At 38.2% G+C, this 21426-nt stretch overlaps 1 protein-coding gene and 1 long non-coding RNA gene across 3 annotated transcripts; both read right to left on the bottom strand.

Moving 5' to 3' along the window:
- Nucleotides 1–1464: 1464 nt before the first annotated feature.
- On the bottom strand, nucleotides 1465–19555 carry LOC136245913 (uncharacterized). 2 transcript variants are annotated; one of them, XR_010696177.1, is made up of 6 exons: nucleotides 19453–19555; nucleotides 18603–18676; nucleotides 11969–12257; nucleotides 2187–2464; nucleotides 1847–1951; nucleotides 1465–1778 (listed from the first exon to the last, which is right to left on the bottom strand). It is a non-coding gene; the product is annotated as an uncharacterized lncRNA (long non-coding RNA). The 2 variants fall into 2 exon arrangements; XR_010696176.1 differs by having other exon boundaries at nucleotides 1828–1951.
- On the bottom strand, nucleotides 3296–10330 carry LOC136246330 (uncharacterized). The gene is given in 4 exon segments (XM_066037725.1): nucleotides 3296–3975; nucleotides 8801–9094; nucleotides 9136–9618; nucleotides 10274–10330. Coding segments are annotated over 4 exon segments (930 nt in total). The 3' UTR covers nucleotides 3296–3879.
- Nucleotides 19556–21426: the final 1871 nt, after the last annotated feature.

Genomic DNA, 21426 nt, shown 5'->3' on the forward strand with positions numbered 1-21426 from the left:
ATTGTGAGATATATTTTAAATAACAGTCTTAAAAGTGCATCCACTGAAACTGTACATAAGTAACATAACTGAAAATTTAACTTTGATATCTAAATAATATTATGGCCTTTTATACTTTACCCTTATGTGTCATACACATAACACACATTTTGTGTAACTTTGAATGACACTGTTACAGTAGTACAAACATTATATCCATAGGTAGTCTACAACTGTATGTATACGTTAAAGCATCGCCTTGCTTGTGCTATGTGAAAAATAAAGCATGAGGCGCACGGCCTCGATGCTAACAAAGCAAGAGGCAAAGATTTATGGAACGTTCTAATCATGTAGCTTCACCATACACTAGGACTTGTAATTAATATGTGTTGCATGAATTATTAGCAGCCTGAATGTACACATACTAGTAACTCACGCATAGTTCACCATAGTTTGGCATAGTAGACATCCATTGCGTATTTTTGCAGGTTTGGGTCATAACCCATGATCGATTGTATTGTGACACATGGTGAAGTATTTTCGTGATATCTCCAAGTCTTGCCCGTTTACATTAACAAACGTAACAGCAACATTACCTTCTCCCTCTCATCATCGAAGCATTTAGGTAAAGCAGTCCAGTGGTAGAACTCGTATGTATTGGCTGGGGTGACTGACCACTCAGAACGGCGAGGGCTATACATCAAGCCTTCATAGGTTTGGGTGATTAGTCATACTGGTGTAAGTGCCGTGGGCCATGAGCCTTCACTAGAGCATGTGGGCAACTGTGCTTTATTACACCGCAAAGAGTGCTTTATTGTAATAAAGACCTATTTGTAATGAAGCATTCTTTGTGGGCAATAAAGCACTCTTTTCTCTAAAGTGTACTTTGTGACATTTTTCCCTTTGATCTCACCCACGCAAAGTTATATTATAAGTATTACATAACGCATTTCACAAGTGCTAAATAAAATTACAGCATAGAGTTATTTCTTATTCACTCCCTACCAAAAACAGTCCTATCAATAAGGTGAAAATATGTTCATTCCCAATGGTTTTGTACTGGAACAAGCATGTTTATGTTCCTGAATGAGTGATACTAAATGTATGGGATATTTTAAAGCCTCATATGTAACTCAGCTTGTATTCAAGTACTTTAGATAAACAGTTCCAGATTGAAAGGGCTTCACAGCACTACTAAATGCTTGGGCCCATGTAACAAAATTTATTAACAAGAAACAAGTGGTAAGGAGAATTTAGAAGAGTGGGCGAAATACAAATATAGCATGAGGCAAAGCTGAGTACTACACTTTTAAGTGCTATATCTTTTTGTTTACAGCTTTGCCTCATGCTATATTTGTATTTCGCCCACTCTTCTAAAGATTGAATGCATCACAGAGATCTTCTGCAGTGCTTTCTCCTCTAACTGTGCAGTGATTCCTTCTCCAGTACTTTGCTGATGAAAATACTAAACTACCTCCATAAAGTACTGCAGTAATGTACACCATTTCATGTATAATTGTTTTTTTCACTTTGATTCAATGTTCATTAAATTAATAAGGTTCAAAAACTAAAGCCTACAGTAATATAATGCTTCAGAAGCATTTTGGGAATTCAAGAACAAACGTACATAGAGTGTAATTATACTGATTACTTGAACTATTTAAATTTACAACACCATTCCTCAATATTGAAAATGAAAAAAGGCAGAAGTTGCATCCTCTGCTGTACTTAGCACCATCAGCACAGAGTGTAACCTTGATGTGACGATTCTCACTGTAATAATCTGGGTGTTCTGCAATCTGTAAAATTTCAAGTGTTGTGTACATTTCATGGATTTAATTGACAAACCTCTTTCATAGCAACTTACGTAGTCGAATAACTTTTTAAAATCAAACTGTACACCCTCATCCTTGCCAGGCGTTTTTGTGATTTTTGGCATGCTTGTATTACCAACCTTCTTGAAAGCTGGAACCTGTATACACATTACGCACACAAATATTTTAAAGTAGATATTCTCGTACTATACTATTATAATTAAAATCAAGCATTAAAAGTGATGAAATAGATTAATCGATAATTATAAATTACAATGTTATAGCTGTATTATATCATAATACAAAGTACATTGGTATTTTTGTAAAAGGGTACTAAGCAATTTTAATTATTCATCGGGAGGCCTATATAAAGTAGCTAAGTCATTTACAAACCTTATAAGTACGTGGTAGTTTTTTGAACCTTTTAGTTAGTTCATGGTAGAAGCTTATCGGTACCCCATTCTTCAACATCAGGTAATTTATCGAAGCTGTGACACTTTCACTAATGCAGTCATTCTCAAGTGTAAGTTCATTGACCATGATATCAAACTGTGCTGTGGTTATCTTCAAGCCAATCCTACTTAGATGGGATGAAAGAGCATGTAGAATCTTGGTTATTTGCTGCTTTCTTCTTCTCTTTTGTCTCTCCTCCAATGTTTCAAATGGATTTCCTGTATATAATACACATAAATCTGTAGTGTTTCAGTTATTTCCATGCTTTATTAATACTTATAGAACTTTGCGTGGGCGAGATCAAAGGAAAAACTGTACTTTAAATTTCACAAAGTACACTCTCAGCCGGCCATCAGTGCTTCATGACCACAAAGAGTGCTTTATTACACTGCAAAGAGTGCTTTATTGAACGAATAAAGCACTCTTTGTAGTGGCAATAAAGCACTCTTTGTGGGAAATAAAGCACAGTTGCCCACGTGCCTTAGTGCAGGCTAATAGCCTGCAGGGCTCACGCTAGTACGACTAATCACCCACGCCGGTGAAGGCTGATAGCCTCGCTGCGCTGAGTGATCAATCACCCCAGCCAATACGAGTTTTACCACTGGATTGCTTTTATAGACATACCTAAATGCTTCGATGATGGGTGGGAGAAGGTAACGTTGCTGTTATGTTTGTTAATGTAAACGGACAAGTTCTGGAGATATCACGGAATTATTTCACTGTGACTCACAATAGAATCGATTGTGGGTTGCGAGCAAAACCTGCCAAAATACGCGATGAACGTCTACCATGCCAAACTATCATGGTGATATACGTGTGAGTTACTTTATTAAACTAGTTCGTGTGTGTTCAGGCTGTTAATAGTTCGTGCAACGCATGTTAATTACGAGTCCTAGTGTATGGTGAAGCTACATGACTAGAAAGTTCCATAAATCATTTAAAGCATAGCCGTGAGTGCTATATGAAAAATAAAGTACTCGGCCGCGCGCCTCGTACTTTATTTTTCATATAGCACTCACGGCTATGCTTTAACATATACATATGTGTGTTTAAAACTGGGCTTTAAGACAAGGATGACCTGTCCTACTGCATTTTAGTGTTGGGCAGTATGGAATTTTTGATCCCGGTATTCGGTATTGAGAAAATATCCCGGCGTCCGGTATTTCACGGTATCCTGGCATTCAACTAATAACATTCTTTTAATCAACCTGGTATTGCTTTATGTGAGATGTTAGTCAAGTGTTAATCTGTAGTTACTATCCACCAAAGTTGGGTATATACCACCAGTAAATTTTACTCATGACTAACAGGTTATAAATGCATTTTACTAACATCTCTACAGTTGTTACAAGTAGGCTGGCACTAGGTTGTAACCTAAAACCTCACAGTTTACTGTTAGGCTGGCCTTGTGGTCACATCCAAACCATCAACACATAACTTAATCAAATGCCAAGATCTGATGTTTGCCCTCCCTCGGGCGTCTGGATTCAGTGGAATGGAATGGTGGACTGGAATGTTGGTACTTTGGTAATTTCAATTAGTGGTCACCTTTTTAAAAAGACCACCTTCTAACAAAACCCACCTCTTTACAAAGACCGTTTTACTTTAATATCTGAATTGTTGTTTTAGAGCCCTATAAGACAGTCTTATTGATGAATTGTGTGCCACATGTTATGTCTAGAAAAGCCAGTGATATCTGATTTATGATACAATACAGTAATAGCTATATACCCCATACAAAAACAGCTTGGCTATACAAAAAAAAGATGTGTCCACGAAACTAAAAGCAACTGGCAAGTTGTGGCAACTAAAGGAGCTAATATCCGGTGAGGCCAAGAAATGAATGTTAATATATACTGGCAAGTATAATTTACAATAATCTTGGTCCTTTATCATTGACTTGTGCAGTCTGACGGTATTTCTAATTAATTCCCTGTAAATCTAAATTTGTACCTTTCTCAATAGTCTGGCATTGAAGAGGAGAAAAAAGGTACTAGCCAGTTAGAGTTACAAGGAATTAATTAGGAATACAGCAAGACTGTACGAGTCAATGATAAAGGACCAAATTAGTTATAAATTATTGCGAGTTATTTGCCAATATTTCTTGGCCTCACCCAGATATTAGCTCCTTTAGTTGTTGTGTTACTTTTAGTTTGATGGGGACGTCATTTTTTGTACAGCCAAACTGTTTTTGCATGGGGTATATTGCTGTATTACAAACAGATATCACTCTCTGACTTTTCTAGGCATGTGGCGCCCAACTGATCAATAAGACCATTCTATGAAGATACACTCTAAGACAACAAGATAGCAGCAATATAAACATTAAAGTAAAACGGTCTTTATAAAGAGGTGGTCTTTGTTAGAAGGTGGTCTTTATAAAGAGGTGACTACCAATTGAAATTACCAAAGTACCGTTCCATTCCACCATTTCATTCCATTCCAGTCCACCAGTCCATTCCACCATTCCATTCAGACGCCCCCTTCCCTCATAGCACAACACAGTTATTCCAATATTACTGGTATATTTGAAAGTCAATACCTTTCAAATGGTTTGATGAAAGTACCGTGGTATACGGTATTTTCGGTATACCACCCAACACTACTGCATTTACAAAGTATGCTCTTGCACGAAGAAACAAAATTATAGGTGCTGAATTCACATTGGAACATAAGTATGCATACACAACCTGGTACTTTAATATTCATGCATAACTGCACATACATATTTATATGCTCAACCATAAAAACGTATAGATACAAATACGATTGAGTTATGGCCAGATGAAGTTGATATGGATACAAGGATGGCACATTTAAATAAATGAACAGATGATTATAAACAGCACTGCTTGTGTGGATGATAAGAATTTCTGTGACAAGCATCAAACAGTGTATTAAAAAAGTTTAAGTATACAAACTTGAAGTGCAGATAAAATATATTGCTTTAGTGAAATGTCTATTTCCGAGTCAGGTAATTAAACACTTTTTCTTAGACCAAAACAGCGAGTTAATCATTACAGCATTTTATCATTTTCTCCTAGCTATACGTCTTTTCCTCTATTCTCCTAGTTTTTGTTTAATGTGGGCTATTGTAAACATAGAAGCAGTTGCACAGTGAAGTTTTTCACCTGTTGAAAATTGTCTAGAATTGTTGTAAATCACTTGCCACCTTTATTGATATACTGTAAGTCTGTTATATAAGGACGTGAGATATTGTTCTACTAGTAGGTACGTAACCTGCATGTCAACATAGAAACAGTTGAAGGTTCAAAGTTTCATCCTGAGGAAACAGCTGTTGAGCAAGAATATCTAGCAAGTGTTGGGGTTGCAAGACACCAACACCACACAGGAAGAGATATAAGGTGAAGAGTTATAATAATTCTTAACTTGATGGAGACATGCATGCTTTATTACAAACATACGTATCAGTAATTAGTCACGCACATAACATCAATTGTTCTTTTCGTACTTGAATGCAATGTATCATAATGTCACAATGAAGTTACAATTGTGTTTGATTTGGAGAGCAAATGGAAGCACTTGCTGGGTTTTGGGGGTACAGAACTTAAAGTTATGGGGTTGTAAGTATTTCTGGATGACTGTGTAACAACTGAGTGTTCTTAACAGAAATTGTTAAAATTAGAGCTGACATAATTGTAGTAATAGTGCGATGTTCATTTGAATCTATTATTGTCCTATTTTCTAATAGCTATATCAAGCAAGTGTGTCCTAGGACAAATGTCATGAACATTAAGATGTTCATATCTTAACTGAGCTGAGTAGGGATTTACCGACAATTCTTTAATCATTATCATGGCTATACTAAACATAGCTAGCTTACAGGTGCAAACAGCAATATATCTATCTTTCATGGTTTTTATTGTTATAAGATCACTTGATGTTGTGATAGTGGCTGGAGCAGTGGTTGGTATAGCTGTTGTTGATCAGTACGTAGGTGCTTTAGTAGAACAGTTTAGCATAATTATATAGTATAACAGCTGCTATAGCTGTAGTTCAAATCAAAGATGTTTTTTACAAAAAAACTAAAACTCACAATTAATAGTCTTTATACGCCCAATATCATAACTAGTTTATTTTACGTATTGGAAAGATCTCAACCTACTTGTTAGGCTTGAGCTAGTACAATACAGAATACAATAGAATGTATCACTTAGTGTGGGTTGTACAAAAGGTGCTACGAGTACCATGATTAGTATTTGGCACTGCTACAGACCACAAAGAGTGCATTATGGTTATAAAGCTCTGACTGCAGTGCAATAAATAGATATTGCACTAACTGCAGTTTGTACAACTTTGCACTAGTGCCAGCCAGCAGTAAGATACTTAATGGTTCATTCCAATTCTTTTATAGTCTAACATGCAAAAGTCGATTGTGGGGCCACAACATCACCAAATGTCACCAGAGTTTGCAAATGTTATCAATGTGTGACAATCGCAAAACCAATACAGTGGCAACAACTTTACACATACATTATACCAACATAGTTATATATGTACCTTACAAGACCAATTCCATCTGAGCCTAGGCTAAATCATGAGTCATGAATGATCGAGTAATTGCGTATGCTGAGCATGATAGAGCCATGAAGGTTACTGCTACAGCTCATGCAAAGCCCCTGCATTGGTCAAATACCGTATGGAGGAAAACTTTGGAAGGGGGGAAAATTTTGCGAATCAAGCAAAATATCACTGTTGGCAAAATAAAACTTGGCAAATTGTTAGCAAAGCGCACACCTTATTGAATTAATTAGATCACTATTCGCCGTGCCTGAAGCGAGAACCGGAGTGTCACACCTCTCAGCTGTTCGCGCCTAGAGTCAGCCATGCAGGTAATACTATATAGACAGTAGATCTACACCATCTGGAATAGTGAATATCGTACTTAATATGGTAGGACTCGCTACTTGTCACACACGTTTCGAGGTGAAGTTTGAGGATACCACGTGTACCACGTGTACCGTAGCCCGGGCAGTAACTAGCTAGGGAAGTTGAGGTAGGCTTGGATCACCTTGTGTGTCTCATCCATGATGAAGCTGTTCAGCATAGACTTTTAGCCAAAGCTGACCTGACACTTGCAAGGCAATGGTCCTGGCACACTCCATGAAAAGAGCACAGAAGGACTCTAGAGACATTCAGTTCTCACATGGAAACAATGGCATACCTTTAAGAGAAGGCATGCACCTACTCTGTGTAGCATGCTACGGATGTTTGGGAACATGACACCTACACATTGCCATTTTCAATCCAGCAAGATGCAATAAATTCCACAAAACAGGCCATATTAATAAAGCATATCAGATAAGAGAGTCCACAAAACACCAAAGCCAGTAAGTCAGAAAAGTCATAGTAGTCAGAAGCCAAAGACTCAAATGAACAGTGTTGAAGCCAGTCCTACATCCCTGTCTGGAATTGCTGACATAGTACATGTTCACACAGCATCACCCCATCACATTCCAAAGTGTTGACAACAATAAACAACATTCTGGTTACCATGGAACTTGACACAGGGGCAGGAGTTACCATAGCCAGTGAGAAAATATGGACTGAGAAACTATATAAACCAGACCTTCACAACTGCTCACTGGAATTACAGAGGTACACAAATAGATTCCTGACAGTAATGGGTTCCTGAAGTATCCATACATGGACAGACTAGACAGTTATTGTAGTAGTTGAAGGTGACAGAATTTTACTCCTTGGACGGAACTAGCTATATAGACTGGATTGGACAGAAGTTGCAAACATTAACAACATCTCAAAACCTACTTACCAGACAAAACTTGACAAACGTACTTGAGAAACATGAAGAAATATTCTGTGATGAATTGGGCCACTGCAATTGCAAGCAAAGCTCTGCGTCAAACCTGAAGCATCTCTAAAATTTTACTGAGCAAGACCTATACCACTGGTAATGAAAAAGACAACATGCTCACCTGCTAAATATTTTTGCCTGATTCTTTTCTGTCGCACATACAGTGATTATGTAACCAGTTTGGGATTCACATGTAAGAATGTGCAGATATACACAATACTGTAAGCTATAAATCTAGTCCCAATTAAGTGGAAAGTGGGGCCAATGAGAAGGGTGAACACAGAGGGGTGTGGTTACTGGTAGCTATTTGAAGTACCAGCTACTAGCATAGTTGAGTATTAAATAAAGCTGCTGGTAGACGTACATAATACATTTATCTATTTCAAAATACTTTAATAATGCACTCCTAGAAAAGCATCCTTCTACTCTAAACAACCTTCTTGTGGTTCTATGCAAGAAGTATAGGTCCACTAGAAAGTATCAAGTAAAATATATCTCTGACAAAAATGAAATTTGGCATTTTGTTCATATTATTCATTTTATTATTGTTTCAAGGGCATAGCAATAGTAGAGTTCCAAGATAAATGTAGCTTGGCTTGCTGAATGGATCATTATGTGTGTCCCTGACCTATTGTTAAATTTTTTTTCAATGAAAACTGCCCAACAATGGGACGTTTGTTGCCTAAACACCAAAAGATCACATTCATAGTTGGTATGCACTGCTGCTGCTGCTGCTGCTACTGCTGGTGCTGCTAGTGCTGCTGCTGTTGCTGCTGCTGGTGCTGCTAGTGCTGCTGCTGCTGCTGCTGCTGCTGCTGCTGCTGCTGCTGCTGCTGCTGCTGCTGCTGCTGCTGCTGCTGCTGCTGCTGCTGCTGCTGCTGCTGCTGCTGCTGCTGCTGCTGCTGCTGCTGCTGCTGCTGCTGCTGCTGCTGCTGCTGCTGCTGCTGCTGCTGCTGCTGCTGGTGCTACTGCTGCTGGTGCTACTGCTGCTGCTGCTGGTGCTGGTACTACTGCTGCTGCTGCTGGTGTTGGTGCTGGTGCTGGTGCTACTACTGCTGGTGCTGGTGCTGCTGGTGCTGGTGCTGGTGCTACTGCTGGTGCTGCTGGTGCTGCTAGTGCTGCTGTTGGTGCTGCTGGTGCTGGTGCTGCTGTTGGTGCTACTGCTGCTGCTGCTGCTGGTGGTGCTGCTGGTGCTGGTGCTGGTACTACTGCTGCTGGTGCTGGTGCTACTGCTGCTGGTGCTGCTGCTGCTGGTGCTACTGCTGCTGGTGGTGGTGCTGCTAGTGCTGCTGTTGGTGCTGGTGCTGCTGGTGCTGGTGCTACTGCTGCTGCTGCTAGTGCTGCTGCTGCTGGTGCTACTGCTGCTGCTGGTGGTGGTGGTGCTGCTAGTGCTGCTGTTGGTGCTGCTGGTGCTGCTGCTGCTGGTGCTGCTGTTGGTGCTGCTGCTGCTGGTGCTACTGCTGCTGCTGCTGCTGGTGCTACTGCTGCTGCTGCTGGTACTACTGCTGCTGCTGCTGGTGCTGCTGCTAATGAAATCTGTTCTATTAAACATTAATGTTATGCTGAAAATTTTGTTGTAAGATGGCTCCTGCTTTCCATGATTAGCATGAATACTATAAATCAGGCATAGAAAATTTTTGTTTATAAAAATTTTGACAACAAATTTTCATCCCTGGCATAATCGACAAAAAAATTTGATGGAATAGCTACCTAACGTTAATATTTGTATGCACAAATTATTCGTATAGTTAAACTATTTTGTCGTTAAAATTTTCGTCAATACAGCCAGCGATGAAAAGTTTTCGACAGCGAATTTTTCCTGACTCACGGTAGGCAGGCTATTCAAGATTGAAACACTCTAAGAGCAGTCATGTAATTCCTCTACTAGTGCAATCAAGTGTATCTGATAACAAAAAAGCATGCACAGAATTTGGCAACTATGGAAGTCACAAGTAATGTATTATATTAACAGATTCTGTATAGATCTATAGACACATTGCAATTTGATTAGCATACGAAACATTGACTCTATGTAAAAGGAGTTTCATTATCAATAAAAAATGAATGGAATAATAAAAAGTACAGTACATAAAGCAGACGAGTACCTTAAAAGGATTACCAAATGGAACAATTTGTAACTACAATTTAAGACAGAGTTTAAAAGGATTTGTGGTTTGTAATACATACGTACCACTCCCAGTGAATCTTTCTGGTTTTGTAGCTTTTTCAGCACTCTGAATTTCCCCATTTGAAATTTCCTCGTCTACTATGTTATTAGCAAGGTCATGATATAAACTTTACGTTTGTTTGAAACCTACTTGACATGGTCACTATAATGAGGTGGTCTTATTAATGGGTCACCTTAGTTATGTACTTGGAGTTTACTTGAAATGGTCACTAAAGGAGGTGGTCTTATTGATGAGGTTATCAAGTATATCTTAACAATCTTTATGACACAGTCACTATTATCAGGTGGTTATTACACTAATAAGGTTTTGTCACTTTATGCCTTGCTAGTTACATTCACTTGCTATGTCTAATATGTATGTACGCACAAATATATATATATATACATACAGTATAATGTAAAACACAGATGTGGCTTATACAAAGATGCATAAAGCTAGATGTGTCACACTACAAGGTTTCAGCTAGTTTTAGCAGAAATCTTTCTAAAAATTATAGAACAACAGAGTTCAGGTATTTACAAGACAATAACAGTGATCAGAGTAAACTAATTTTATTTATAGCAAACAACCAAATAATCGATTGTGGCATTCAGTTTTACACTAGCAACCTCATGCAATAAAGCTACGTATGTTCTCTAGTGAACATACTTTATAAACAGTAATTGCACGTAGCCATGGGGTAGGTATAAACAGTGGACCCGGGGACCAAGGACCTGGAACCAGGGGACCAACAAAGATCCAACTCTTTTTGGAATTTTATACAATTCACAATATTCTATACTTGTACTAGGTACCTCTGCAAGTAATCTTGCATGGCCAATCATCCACTTTTTCCCCGTCACAATGTCTCACACAATGTTTATACCAATTAGAAATTATAAGTGTCTGAAGCTGACTGCATTTATAGGCCACTTGTGAGGCCACTTGCCTGCTGCACAATGAGCATACTAGTCTATTATGTCGCCTAGCTACTAAAGTTTAGAAACATTGTGAAAATGCACTATTATGTATGAGGTCCGGTTGTAGAGTTTGCTCCCTGGCTGAAACTTTCCGGCTAAGAGGCTTAGCTAGTAATTGTTATTTCCCTGGAATAATTGTTTGCACAATGCTAGCGATATACGTAATAGACTAGTATGCTCATTGTGCAGCTGGTGAGTGGCCAATAAATGCTGTCAACTTTAGACACTTTTTCAGAGGTGCTTATAATTAATGAATTTCTAATTAGTATAAACATCGTGTGAGACACCATGACAAGGAAAAGTGGATTGGCCATGCGACTACAAGCAGATGTACCTAGTACAAGTATAGAATATTGTGAAGTGTATAAAATTCCAAAAATAGCGCGGTGGGTCCCCAGGTCCCGGGTCCTTGGTTTCCGGGTCCACTGTTTATACCCACTCGTAGCCATGCACCATTATTATTTTGGGTAAGAGATATTGTTGGTAAGCAGCTCTAATATAGCACACTTATAATTGGGAGTTACTACCCAAAAGTTTGCACACACTTGTTAATGACTGACTTCAAAGAGCACTACTAGTTTTAGTAGTCTCCTTTCTAAAAATTTCATACATCAGAAAGTAAGAAGGATGATGACTTTTCCAAATGATCATCAGTTAGTTTTAATTTCTTATATAGAAACGACCACAGTAATTGATTGTGGTTTTCAGTTTTATAACTCCTTGACAGAAATTAATTACCTTAGAATTCTTCACAGGGATTATATCAAATACATCCAGCTGTTGTGGCTCCTCCCAGCTGTTGTGGCTCCTCCCAGCTGTTGTGGCTCCTCTGGTGCATGTCTAGACTGCATGTCGCGGGGATCAAGTCACCACTGGGTCTGGGATTATTTTGAACTTCATTCTTCATGTTTCAGCTACATGTTTATGATTCCTTGTATTCACAGGCTTTAAGCCTTCTCACAGGTCCTTAGTGGGATAGCATTCACAAAATACATTATAGTCTGCTGAACAAAACAGATCGGGTTTTCTGAAATAGAAGAAAAGCCATCATGACTGATGACAACCGTGAATGATGACAATATGTACAATACAACAAAAGATGTAAGTATATGAACCCTCAGCAACATGAATGAAACCAATGTGTGTATGGCATGGAAAGGAAAAAAAAAATTATAAGATACAATATAAGTAGCTACTTTTGTACCATTAAACATGCAACTGTTTAATCATAATTATACAAGTGATTGCATGCAATGATTAAAGAGACGACACAGATAATAATGTTGTCAAGGCAGGTGCTACATTAGGGTTAGGGTGTCTTGTATGCATTCCCACAATGTTGGTAATGCCACCACGTACTGTACTAGTACAAAGTGATTTACATCCCTGTAGTATGTGGACTACAGAGTGAGTTGATTGGCTGTGTGAAATGTGTAGCTTTGAAAAATGAATGACTTGGCATTAGTGCAGTACTGGCCTCAACCCTGGCATGTTTTGTATATGTAATAACAATAGTTTACCTCAAAACCATAATCGAAGGTTGTAAGTAATAATGTACTAAAAGTATAAAGTAACTATCCAATAGATATTACTAGTTAAGAAGTCTACCGCATTTTGCTGGATTAAGTGGACCACAAAGGAGTAGGCGTGGTCCACAAAATAACATCACCCAAAAACCAGCCTCAATTTTCCCTGATGACGATGAGGCAGTATGTTGATTAGGCAAAACTAAACAAGCCTTCAGATCAACCTGAAATGTTTCAACAAGTTGCTACGGAATTTATATATATATTTAACGTAATTTTCTACTGACTGACTGAGTAACTGACTGACTGATGCCTTCAGACAAGCATAACTCAACAACGGCTAAGGCTACGGGCTTGATTTTTCCACTGCTCAATGTTGCTTCAGCTTGAGAGGTGCCTTTTGGCATACCGCAGTACGTACAATGCATTCTCCATGGACTTACGTACCAGTGTCCTACTTTGAGTCCCATTCATCTTTGCTGACAACGAAAAGTGTTGATTTGGCAGTAGCATATGGGGGCTTCCTTTCGTAATGAAAATCATCCGTATTTTTCATAGTGGGTACTTTAATTGCAGAAGTGCTTTTCGAACAGTTATTGATTCGTACTGCAGCTGATAGCTGACAATGAAGCGTGATGGATATTTCACTTTCCAGACGATAATAGATAGCTGGGGCTCGCGACTCCATTTCTTTCTTTTGATGAGGTATGTGTGGGTTCACCAGTCATAATAATTATTTACAAAAAAAGTTAACAAACAAGTACACACACAAAAAAAAATTTCAACTAGCATAGCACATCGATAAAAAGTACTGGAGTAGTCCATGATATTAAATCACAGTAAAGCAATAAGAAGTGTCATATCTCTACTGTGCATTCCCATTATGGTATCTTGAACACAGTAGGGATATAACATTTCTTATTGTTTTACTGTGAATTAATATCATGCACTACTCCAGCTTGTTTCAGTACTTTTTATCAATGTGCTATGGTCCCTACTCTAGTTGAAAATTCCAATTTTTTTTTGTGTACTTGAAATATTATGTAATGCTTTACATAAGTAATGTAGGCAATTAGGTTCAAGACATCTTTACTGTTCTTGCTGTTTGCAGTTTGTCCGTACTGAAATCGTAAATGTGATATATCAGTAAGTGATGTGGTGATAATGCTCCAGGGCTTCATTTAAGGGTCACTTGCCTCTTCTTTGATAATATCTCTCCCTCCCCACCCCTTAATTTTAAGCAAAATAAAAATCTCAGCATCTATTATGGCAGGTACAGTAGCTGAAAGCAATGTTGAAACCGGGTCACTACTGCTGACCCGGATGACCCACTGACCCGGATTTGACCCGGATGTGACCCGTAGTCTCGAGCGAGCGAACGAGTCTACATTTTGAGCGTTCGATTCGTGTTGAGTAAATATTGCAACTTCAGCCTAGCTGTAGGTTGAAGACCAAAGAAAAAAAAAAAAAAAGGTCTTCACCTACTGACAATAGCTACCCTCGCATATGTTGGTAATAATGCAATAAGTGGGCGTGGCTCACGAAAAGCTACGCGATAGCATTTATAAGTTTCCACGTCGTCAAACGAACAATTTTGTTTCTCACGTGATCCAATCCGGGTCAGACCCGGATAAATTGTAAACCTGGTCAGACCTGGATGACCCGACCTGGTTTCAACGCTGGCTGAGAGAAAGCATCAAGAACAGTAATAATTTGGGTAATCCTCAAGTACCAGAAAATGTAGCAGAAGCAATCTGAGACAGTCAAAAGTACAATTCTTTTCTAGAGGAGCATGCCCTTACACACAGTAAACACTTGATCTTTACATTGTCTCCTGCACCCTTACTCTCATAACCCCCCAATCATTTGCTAGATGAAGTTCTATGCTCTGCTTGTAATGAAATTGATCATTGTTAGTGAAGCTATCCTGTTCCTGTATTTGTAGAGTTTGTGATTCAAATGATTTTGCAGCACCGACTATTTTGATTTGAATGTGTAAACATCACAAATAAATGTTTAGCATGTGGTTTCAGATATTGTAAATGATGCACAAAGCTGGAAACCCGTCTGTCATTTAATTAAAAAATGAAGTAAAAACAATAAAAAGAGATGAATGAGAGTATTACAGCATAGTTCTATAGGAAAATCGCTACATTGGCATGTTATAACAATCATTTTGGTTTATGTCAAAGTAAGGGTTTTCCCGCCAAGCTATTACATAATACCTCTTGTTTCACTATTTTTTATCGCTTGGATCTTTGCTTCATTTAAAATAATATATTTTAATATACTAGTTTGCTTGGTTTCGCTTGTTTTAGCATAGAGCTGACCATTCTATTAGGGTGACTGCTGTATCTTGAGACAGCCAGTCACTATTTCATATTTTCGTTGTGAATAAGCTAGGCCAATAATAATAATGGGTTGTGTAATCGTGATAGATTGTTAATAGATGCGGTCTCAGTGCTCGATCGTTATTAATCAACCAAGATCGCATTAATTAAATAATAGGCATGGCATTGAATCTATCGTACAGATACAGGCATCTACCAAGCGCCGAGCACTTAAGTAAGTTCACAGCATCTATATATGCTACTCAATGAAAGTATAAGGAGAATTAATGCCTCGGTATAGTTTCATTGCAACAAGACAATTATGAGCTTGATTGAAATAGACAAAGCTCAGAGGGCATAAACTCGTTGAACTCTCAAAACAGCACATCCCACTGGTGAGTTTGTTATTGTAGTGTAGTGTAAAATGGTGGTCGTGCACTGCTTAGTTTGGCCTCTAACCTTGTGACTGAAGGCAGGCAGGAAAGGCAGAGGCAGGTAGTCAGATGCATATTTGAGTTTCAAAGATTTTTTTAAAACTCTACGTATATCCAGCTGCCTGTAAGTGTTTTCTTGCTTTTAATTTTAATGTTAGGCGGCGAGTGTCATTTTTGGGGATCTCTATTTAAACAGTACTACTGTACTCTTGATTCTATTTCGACCGACGAAATTACATACATACATATTGCACATGTGAGCTGTGATAATGTAGGCTGCAGGTTTGAATCTTGTAGGTTCTTCTTATATTGACATTTTTCGTGCCTAACTTGTTGCTGTATTCTAATTAGAGTTCGGCTGTATTGAAATTTGAATACACGGTACTAGTAACAGGAAACTATTGCAGTATATCGGTATATAGTTAGCTTGTTATTGTAACTATTGCATCATTTCTTGGGCCTAGTATGAAGCGGTATGCATCCCACAGACCAAAAATACAGTTCAGTACAAGTAGGAATGTGTTGTAATGTGACAACCTCAAGTTTTTGTTTAGTGCGTGTCTGCTAAACCATCAACAAATTGAATAATTAAACACCAAAGGCTGGGTTAAAAGCAATCCTATACCGGTATTCATCGATATACCGGTATTTCGATATATCGGTTATCAAAGGCACGGTATGATAATCGGTTATGATAATTTATCATGATAAACGGTATTACCAATATATCGCAGAGCACTAATTCTAATGATGACTAGTCTATAGTACATATTTTACAACAGAAAGATTGCTAGGCATTTTATAGCACATTATTGGATTGGACAAGCACAATGTTATTAAGTTTAACTGTAGCATAAAAAGTTTTATAGATTTTTAGCTACTTATGTACAGTTTCAATGGAGTTAATTTCAAGATATTTTTATCAGTGTCATTAAGACTGTATTTTAAACTAAATCCCACAATTAAACCCCGTGTGGTGTGGTATATAAAGAAACCAGATCATCATACCTCATACGTAAAATTTCACAACTTATTAGATTTTTTGGAAGTTCTTTTCTTATGGAGAGGAACTGATGAAGCATAACAAATATGTTGGTGATTGTATGTACGGTGTGATTTGCACCATTTGATGTGGCCATGTCATCAGTAGCAATTGCATGTATAAATTTATTAACGACATTGAAAACACCCTTATGATGCTAAGTTTTGTGTGTCTGTGCAGTGTGCGTGTGTGACATGTACATTTTCGTGTTTGCAAGTGCAGCATGTCAACTATTTTTCATAGTACGAGCCTGAATGTTTAGGAAGAATTTCAAACTACCAAAGAAATCACAAGGCCTAATCTAACTACTAATTTATGCAATTAATATACAGTGGAACCTCCCTTAATGGTCACCTGAGTTGGGCGGTCACCTCAGCATAACGGCCACATGACTACAGTCCCGACTGATTCCCAATCAGTTTGTACAAAAATAGTTTGCATTAAGCGGTCACCTCTACAACACGTATAACAGCCAGCTTTAGCAGTCCCAAACAGCACTTCGCTATACAAAATACCTCTCACAAAGCAGCCAGCTACAGCCTACAGCCATTATGGTGAGTAAACTACAGTAACTGCACTGCTTCATACTTCTGTAATATTATATACTAAAAGTATAGATAAGCTCTTGCCCACTCCATTCTTTGCGTGATTCTAATTACAACTCACCTCACGATCTTGATTCCTGGATTTCCAATTGTGTAGTTATCAGTTCACCATCTTTATGATCTAAAAACCACTGCTTTTCCTTCATCCCGAGGAAGTCTAGTCAGCTCAATCAGCTGATAATGCATGCGCTGTCTCCACCGACTGGCACTGCCTAGCTTCTGGCTCTTTTCTGTCAGTTACGTAAGTGGTGTATTATTGTATATAAACCTGAGTATATAAGTCCCTGGAACTTTTGTATAAAGGCCAAACCTTGGTTTGTGCCTTATGGCTGGATATTGAGTTAGGCAGCCACCTCTCTATAAAGGCCAAATATTTCTGGCCTGAAGGTGACCGCTTTAGACAGGTTCCACTGTAATAAAATTATGCTGTCATGTGATTTTTAAAATCTAATAGTGATGTAATAGTTACCGGATCTGCAAAAACCCAACACAATTGTGCAATTTTCAATTTCCCATTTATTACATATATAATCTGCTTAGCCTAGTGTATGTTCTGGCAAATTTTCAGTCTCATATGCCATTAACTTTAAGGGTTACAGCCCTACAAAATAGCAACAACAGAAAGATCAATTTGTACAGCAAGTGCAGGAAAATAAATTACAGGTGCTTGCTAAAACAGTCATACTGTACGACAGGAGCCGAATGACATACAGAGTTGAAATTTGCAACATCATGGATAGGGAATCGATTACTGGCTAAGGTTTTCTTTTCTTCGCCACATGCAAAGGCAAAATCAGTGAAGAAAGATCAATCATGTAATATCTCTTTAATGTGACGTAAGCAAACTTGACCATGCTGGTGTACTACAATGAAAAAATTCGAGCTCCACTAGAATAGGCATATAAGATGATATCCAGGTTTTATTGTAGACACTTTCTTCACTAAAGCATTCAAAAAAATTATGGAATTTTCAATAATATTATTTCACTCCATTTGTATTCAACATTTATACTATAAATTTAGGCTTGCGTGATTATGTTGGCTTTCGTATATCCGGTCACATATAGTGAGGGGGGTTAAAGATGTGAAATTCCAAATCGCTGCTTATATATGCATATGGCAAGAGGTTGTGCTGCAGTAAAGTAATGTATGTATGTACAAACAATAGTCATGAAAGACATGTACGGTTAGAAGTGGTGGTAAATGGGGTAATATGGTCATTCTTGAAGATTCACTGTTACTTTCTTATTTTTTATAATAAAAAGGATTCGGGTTACAGCTAACTATCCAAGAATATCTATAACGTCCAAGCAGCCGTGAATAGCTGTGCTTAGTTGGATTGACCTTCGGAGGCTTATCAGATTTTTACCTGCCTATAAGGTTAATAACATTTGTGGGAGGCACACAGATCTCTAATGTAGGGATATAGTCTTACCTCAACACAGCTTTTCATACCTCAAGAAGCCTTCAAAGTGATGTTGAAATAGGAAGAAAGGCCGAAGATCAGTGCTATAGAACAGTGAAATTAAATCTCATATACAATAACATAAAAAACATACTACACAAGCTTATTTAAGTAAAATCCTTAACAGATGATATAAATTCATCATAATGACAAGTAACACATGTGGCATCAGTGAGAGAATTCCACCAAGAAGTGACAGATGAACAGAAAAAGTTTTTGATGGAGAAGAGGTGACACGTTTACAGGTTAGCAAAGCTGTCCTTGTAATGAATATGATAACTATGTTGTGGTCCAAATAAGACTAGAAGGTGGCCGTTACAGGGAGTGTGTGTTAATGGACTCCACCGTACACTAAATCATAAGGACTGCTTCAAGAGATTTCCTTCAAAACATAAGGCCACTCCAAGAAAATTCATTGATCTCAAAACTGAATGTGGGCGGGCGGTTCATTATTCATTATAGCTATGCTACAAATTTTTAAATCCATGACTCACACAACAGCTATTAGAGCTAAACTAAGGGAATGAAATACAGTATAAAAGCTCTATGGATTATGACTCTGAATAAGGTTACTGCTAGAAATAGTACCTGTGTACAACTGCTACACATTCACGTGATAAACAATGAATAAAATGTTTAGTTTACAGCATAATAAATAAAACCATATGGAGAATTTGCATGCGGGCGGGAAATGGGATAAAAATGAATTTTCTTGGAGTGGTCTTATCGTTCATGTCTTAAAGTTAGCACTAGAACTTCATAGCATGACACAGCTAGGAGATCGACACCACCAAACACATACAGATACGATTAAACTCACTGTAATTGGACGCGTGTGATCAGGTCATTATCGCAATGGCGGCAGAAAGACGACAGAAACACCGAGACACCAGGTTCACTGTTCCCATTCGATTGTGGGTGTGATTTTCACTATTATAAGGGCGCGCGGTAGCTGAGACTGGATCACGTGGAGCAAACAGAAACTCACTCGCAGAAAGAAAACACGGAAGACACGCACTGCACGCACTGCAGTAACGATCATTGATGCTCTAAATGTAAGTAAATTTATTGTACCGTGGACTTAGTTTTGTTGCCTCGTGATGCTTTGGCTCAGACCTCCCGCTACGAGGTCTTGCGAATTCGGGACTTTATTACAGTTATTAGTGTGCGCCTCACCTCTCCTGGCTCCCCAGTCAGATATGTAAAGACACTGATATTCTTCGCCATGCAATCACCTTTCAACCCCCAGTAGTGGAAGTGACACACCCCCTTCAATTACGAGAAAGGATCTGGTGACTAGCTATAATAAATGTGAAGCTATCTTGTTATTGTTGTTATTAGCACTTTACAGTGACCAGCATCTGGTTTACCAGCGTCTGGTTTTCAAAAAAACATGGTTGCACGAAACTAGCTACAAGGGTGCTTCCGAGATTATAAAATGACAAGGTCGTGTTTGGATTAAAACCAAATAGAGTTCTTGGTGTAACTAATCACTGGACTGGACTACTGGACTGGACTACTGGACTGGACTACTGGACTGACATATTTTTGGTTTTTACACATTCTGAGGTTGGTTTTATTGAGTCTTACTGGTTAAGGGCCTTCAGTCTGCTACTAAAAATAATGATGAGTGTGAGAAGTGGAGTAAGCAAAAATTGACTTCTCACTACTTGTTATGCTCTACAGCATTTATACACTTCTTAGTATTGTGTTTTGGAGATTGTAATATATAGCAATAGCTAACCAAAAATCATTTTACTATATTTATGCTACCTATGATACACTGTATCCTTGAACTAAATACAGTAGCTCAGACACAACCTATCCTTCCTAAGACAATCTATTCTAGCTACTGTAAATTTGTTCCTACATGCAATATACAAACTCACTGCACAACTGTAGGATTTTTCTGCTATCATGATTAGTTCTTACGTGTGCTGGTTGGCATACTATAATATGTGAATAAATTAATTTTATTAGAAGCTTGCTACTATCTCCAAGATGTTATCGTTGGTTATCCATAACTAGCACATTACCTACAGCATACTGATAAGGAGCACAGGTGTATGTACTGTAGAAGAACATAATAAGTAGAGGTGAAATCACTAGAAGTCAGTTTTTGCTTACTCCACTCCTCACACTCATCATTTTAGTAGCAGACTACACGTTTTCTGAAGGCCCTTGGCTAGCTTGACTCAATAAAACCAACCTCAGAATGTGTAAAAACCACTCAGTCCAGTAGTCCAGTAGTCCAGTCCAGTGATTAGTTACACCCTAGAGTTCTTTTGCAACACAAACAATACAATTTATTTTCCCAGTTATTATGCCGTAAATCATAAAGACTTTGCCGAGGGTGTAACTAATCACTGGACTGGACTACTGGACTGGAACACTGGACTGGACTACTGGACTGACATATTTTTGGTTTTTACACATTCTGAGGTTGGTTTTATTGAGTTTTGCTAGCCAAGGGCCTTCAGAGAACTTTCAGTCTGCTACTAAAATGATGAGTGTGAGGAGTGGAGTAAGCAAAAACCTATTTCTAGTGATTTCACCTCTATTTATTATGTTCTTCTACAGTACATATACCTATACTCCTTATCAGTATGCTGCAGGGAATGTGCTAGTTATGGTTAACCAACAATAACGTCTTGGAGATAGTAGCAAGCTTGTAAATTTGGTCACATATTGTAGTAGTACACCAACCAGCACATGTAAGAACTAATCATGATAGCAGAAAATACCTACAGTTGTACAATGAGTTTGTATATTGCATGTATGAGCGAACTTAGCT

The sequence above is a fragment of the Dysidea avara genome, chromosome 2, assembly GCF_963678975.1.
Source record: "Dysidea avara chromosome 2, odDysAvar1.4, whole genome shotgun sequence".
Taxonomy (NCBI): Eukaryota; Metazoa; Porifera; class Demospongiae; order Dictyoceratida; family Dysideidae; genus Dysidea; species Dysidea avara.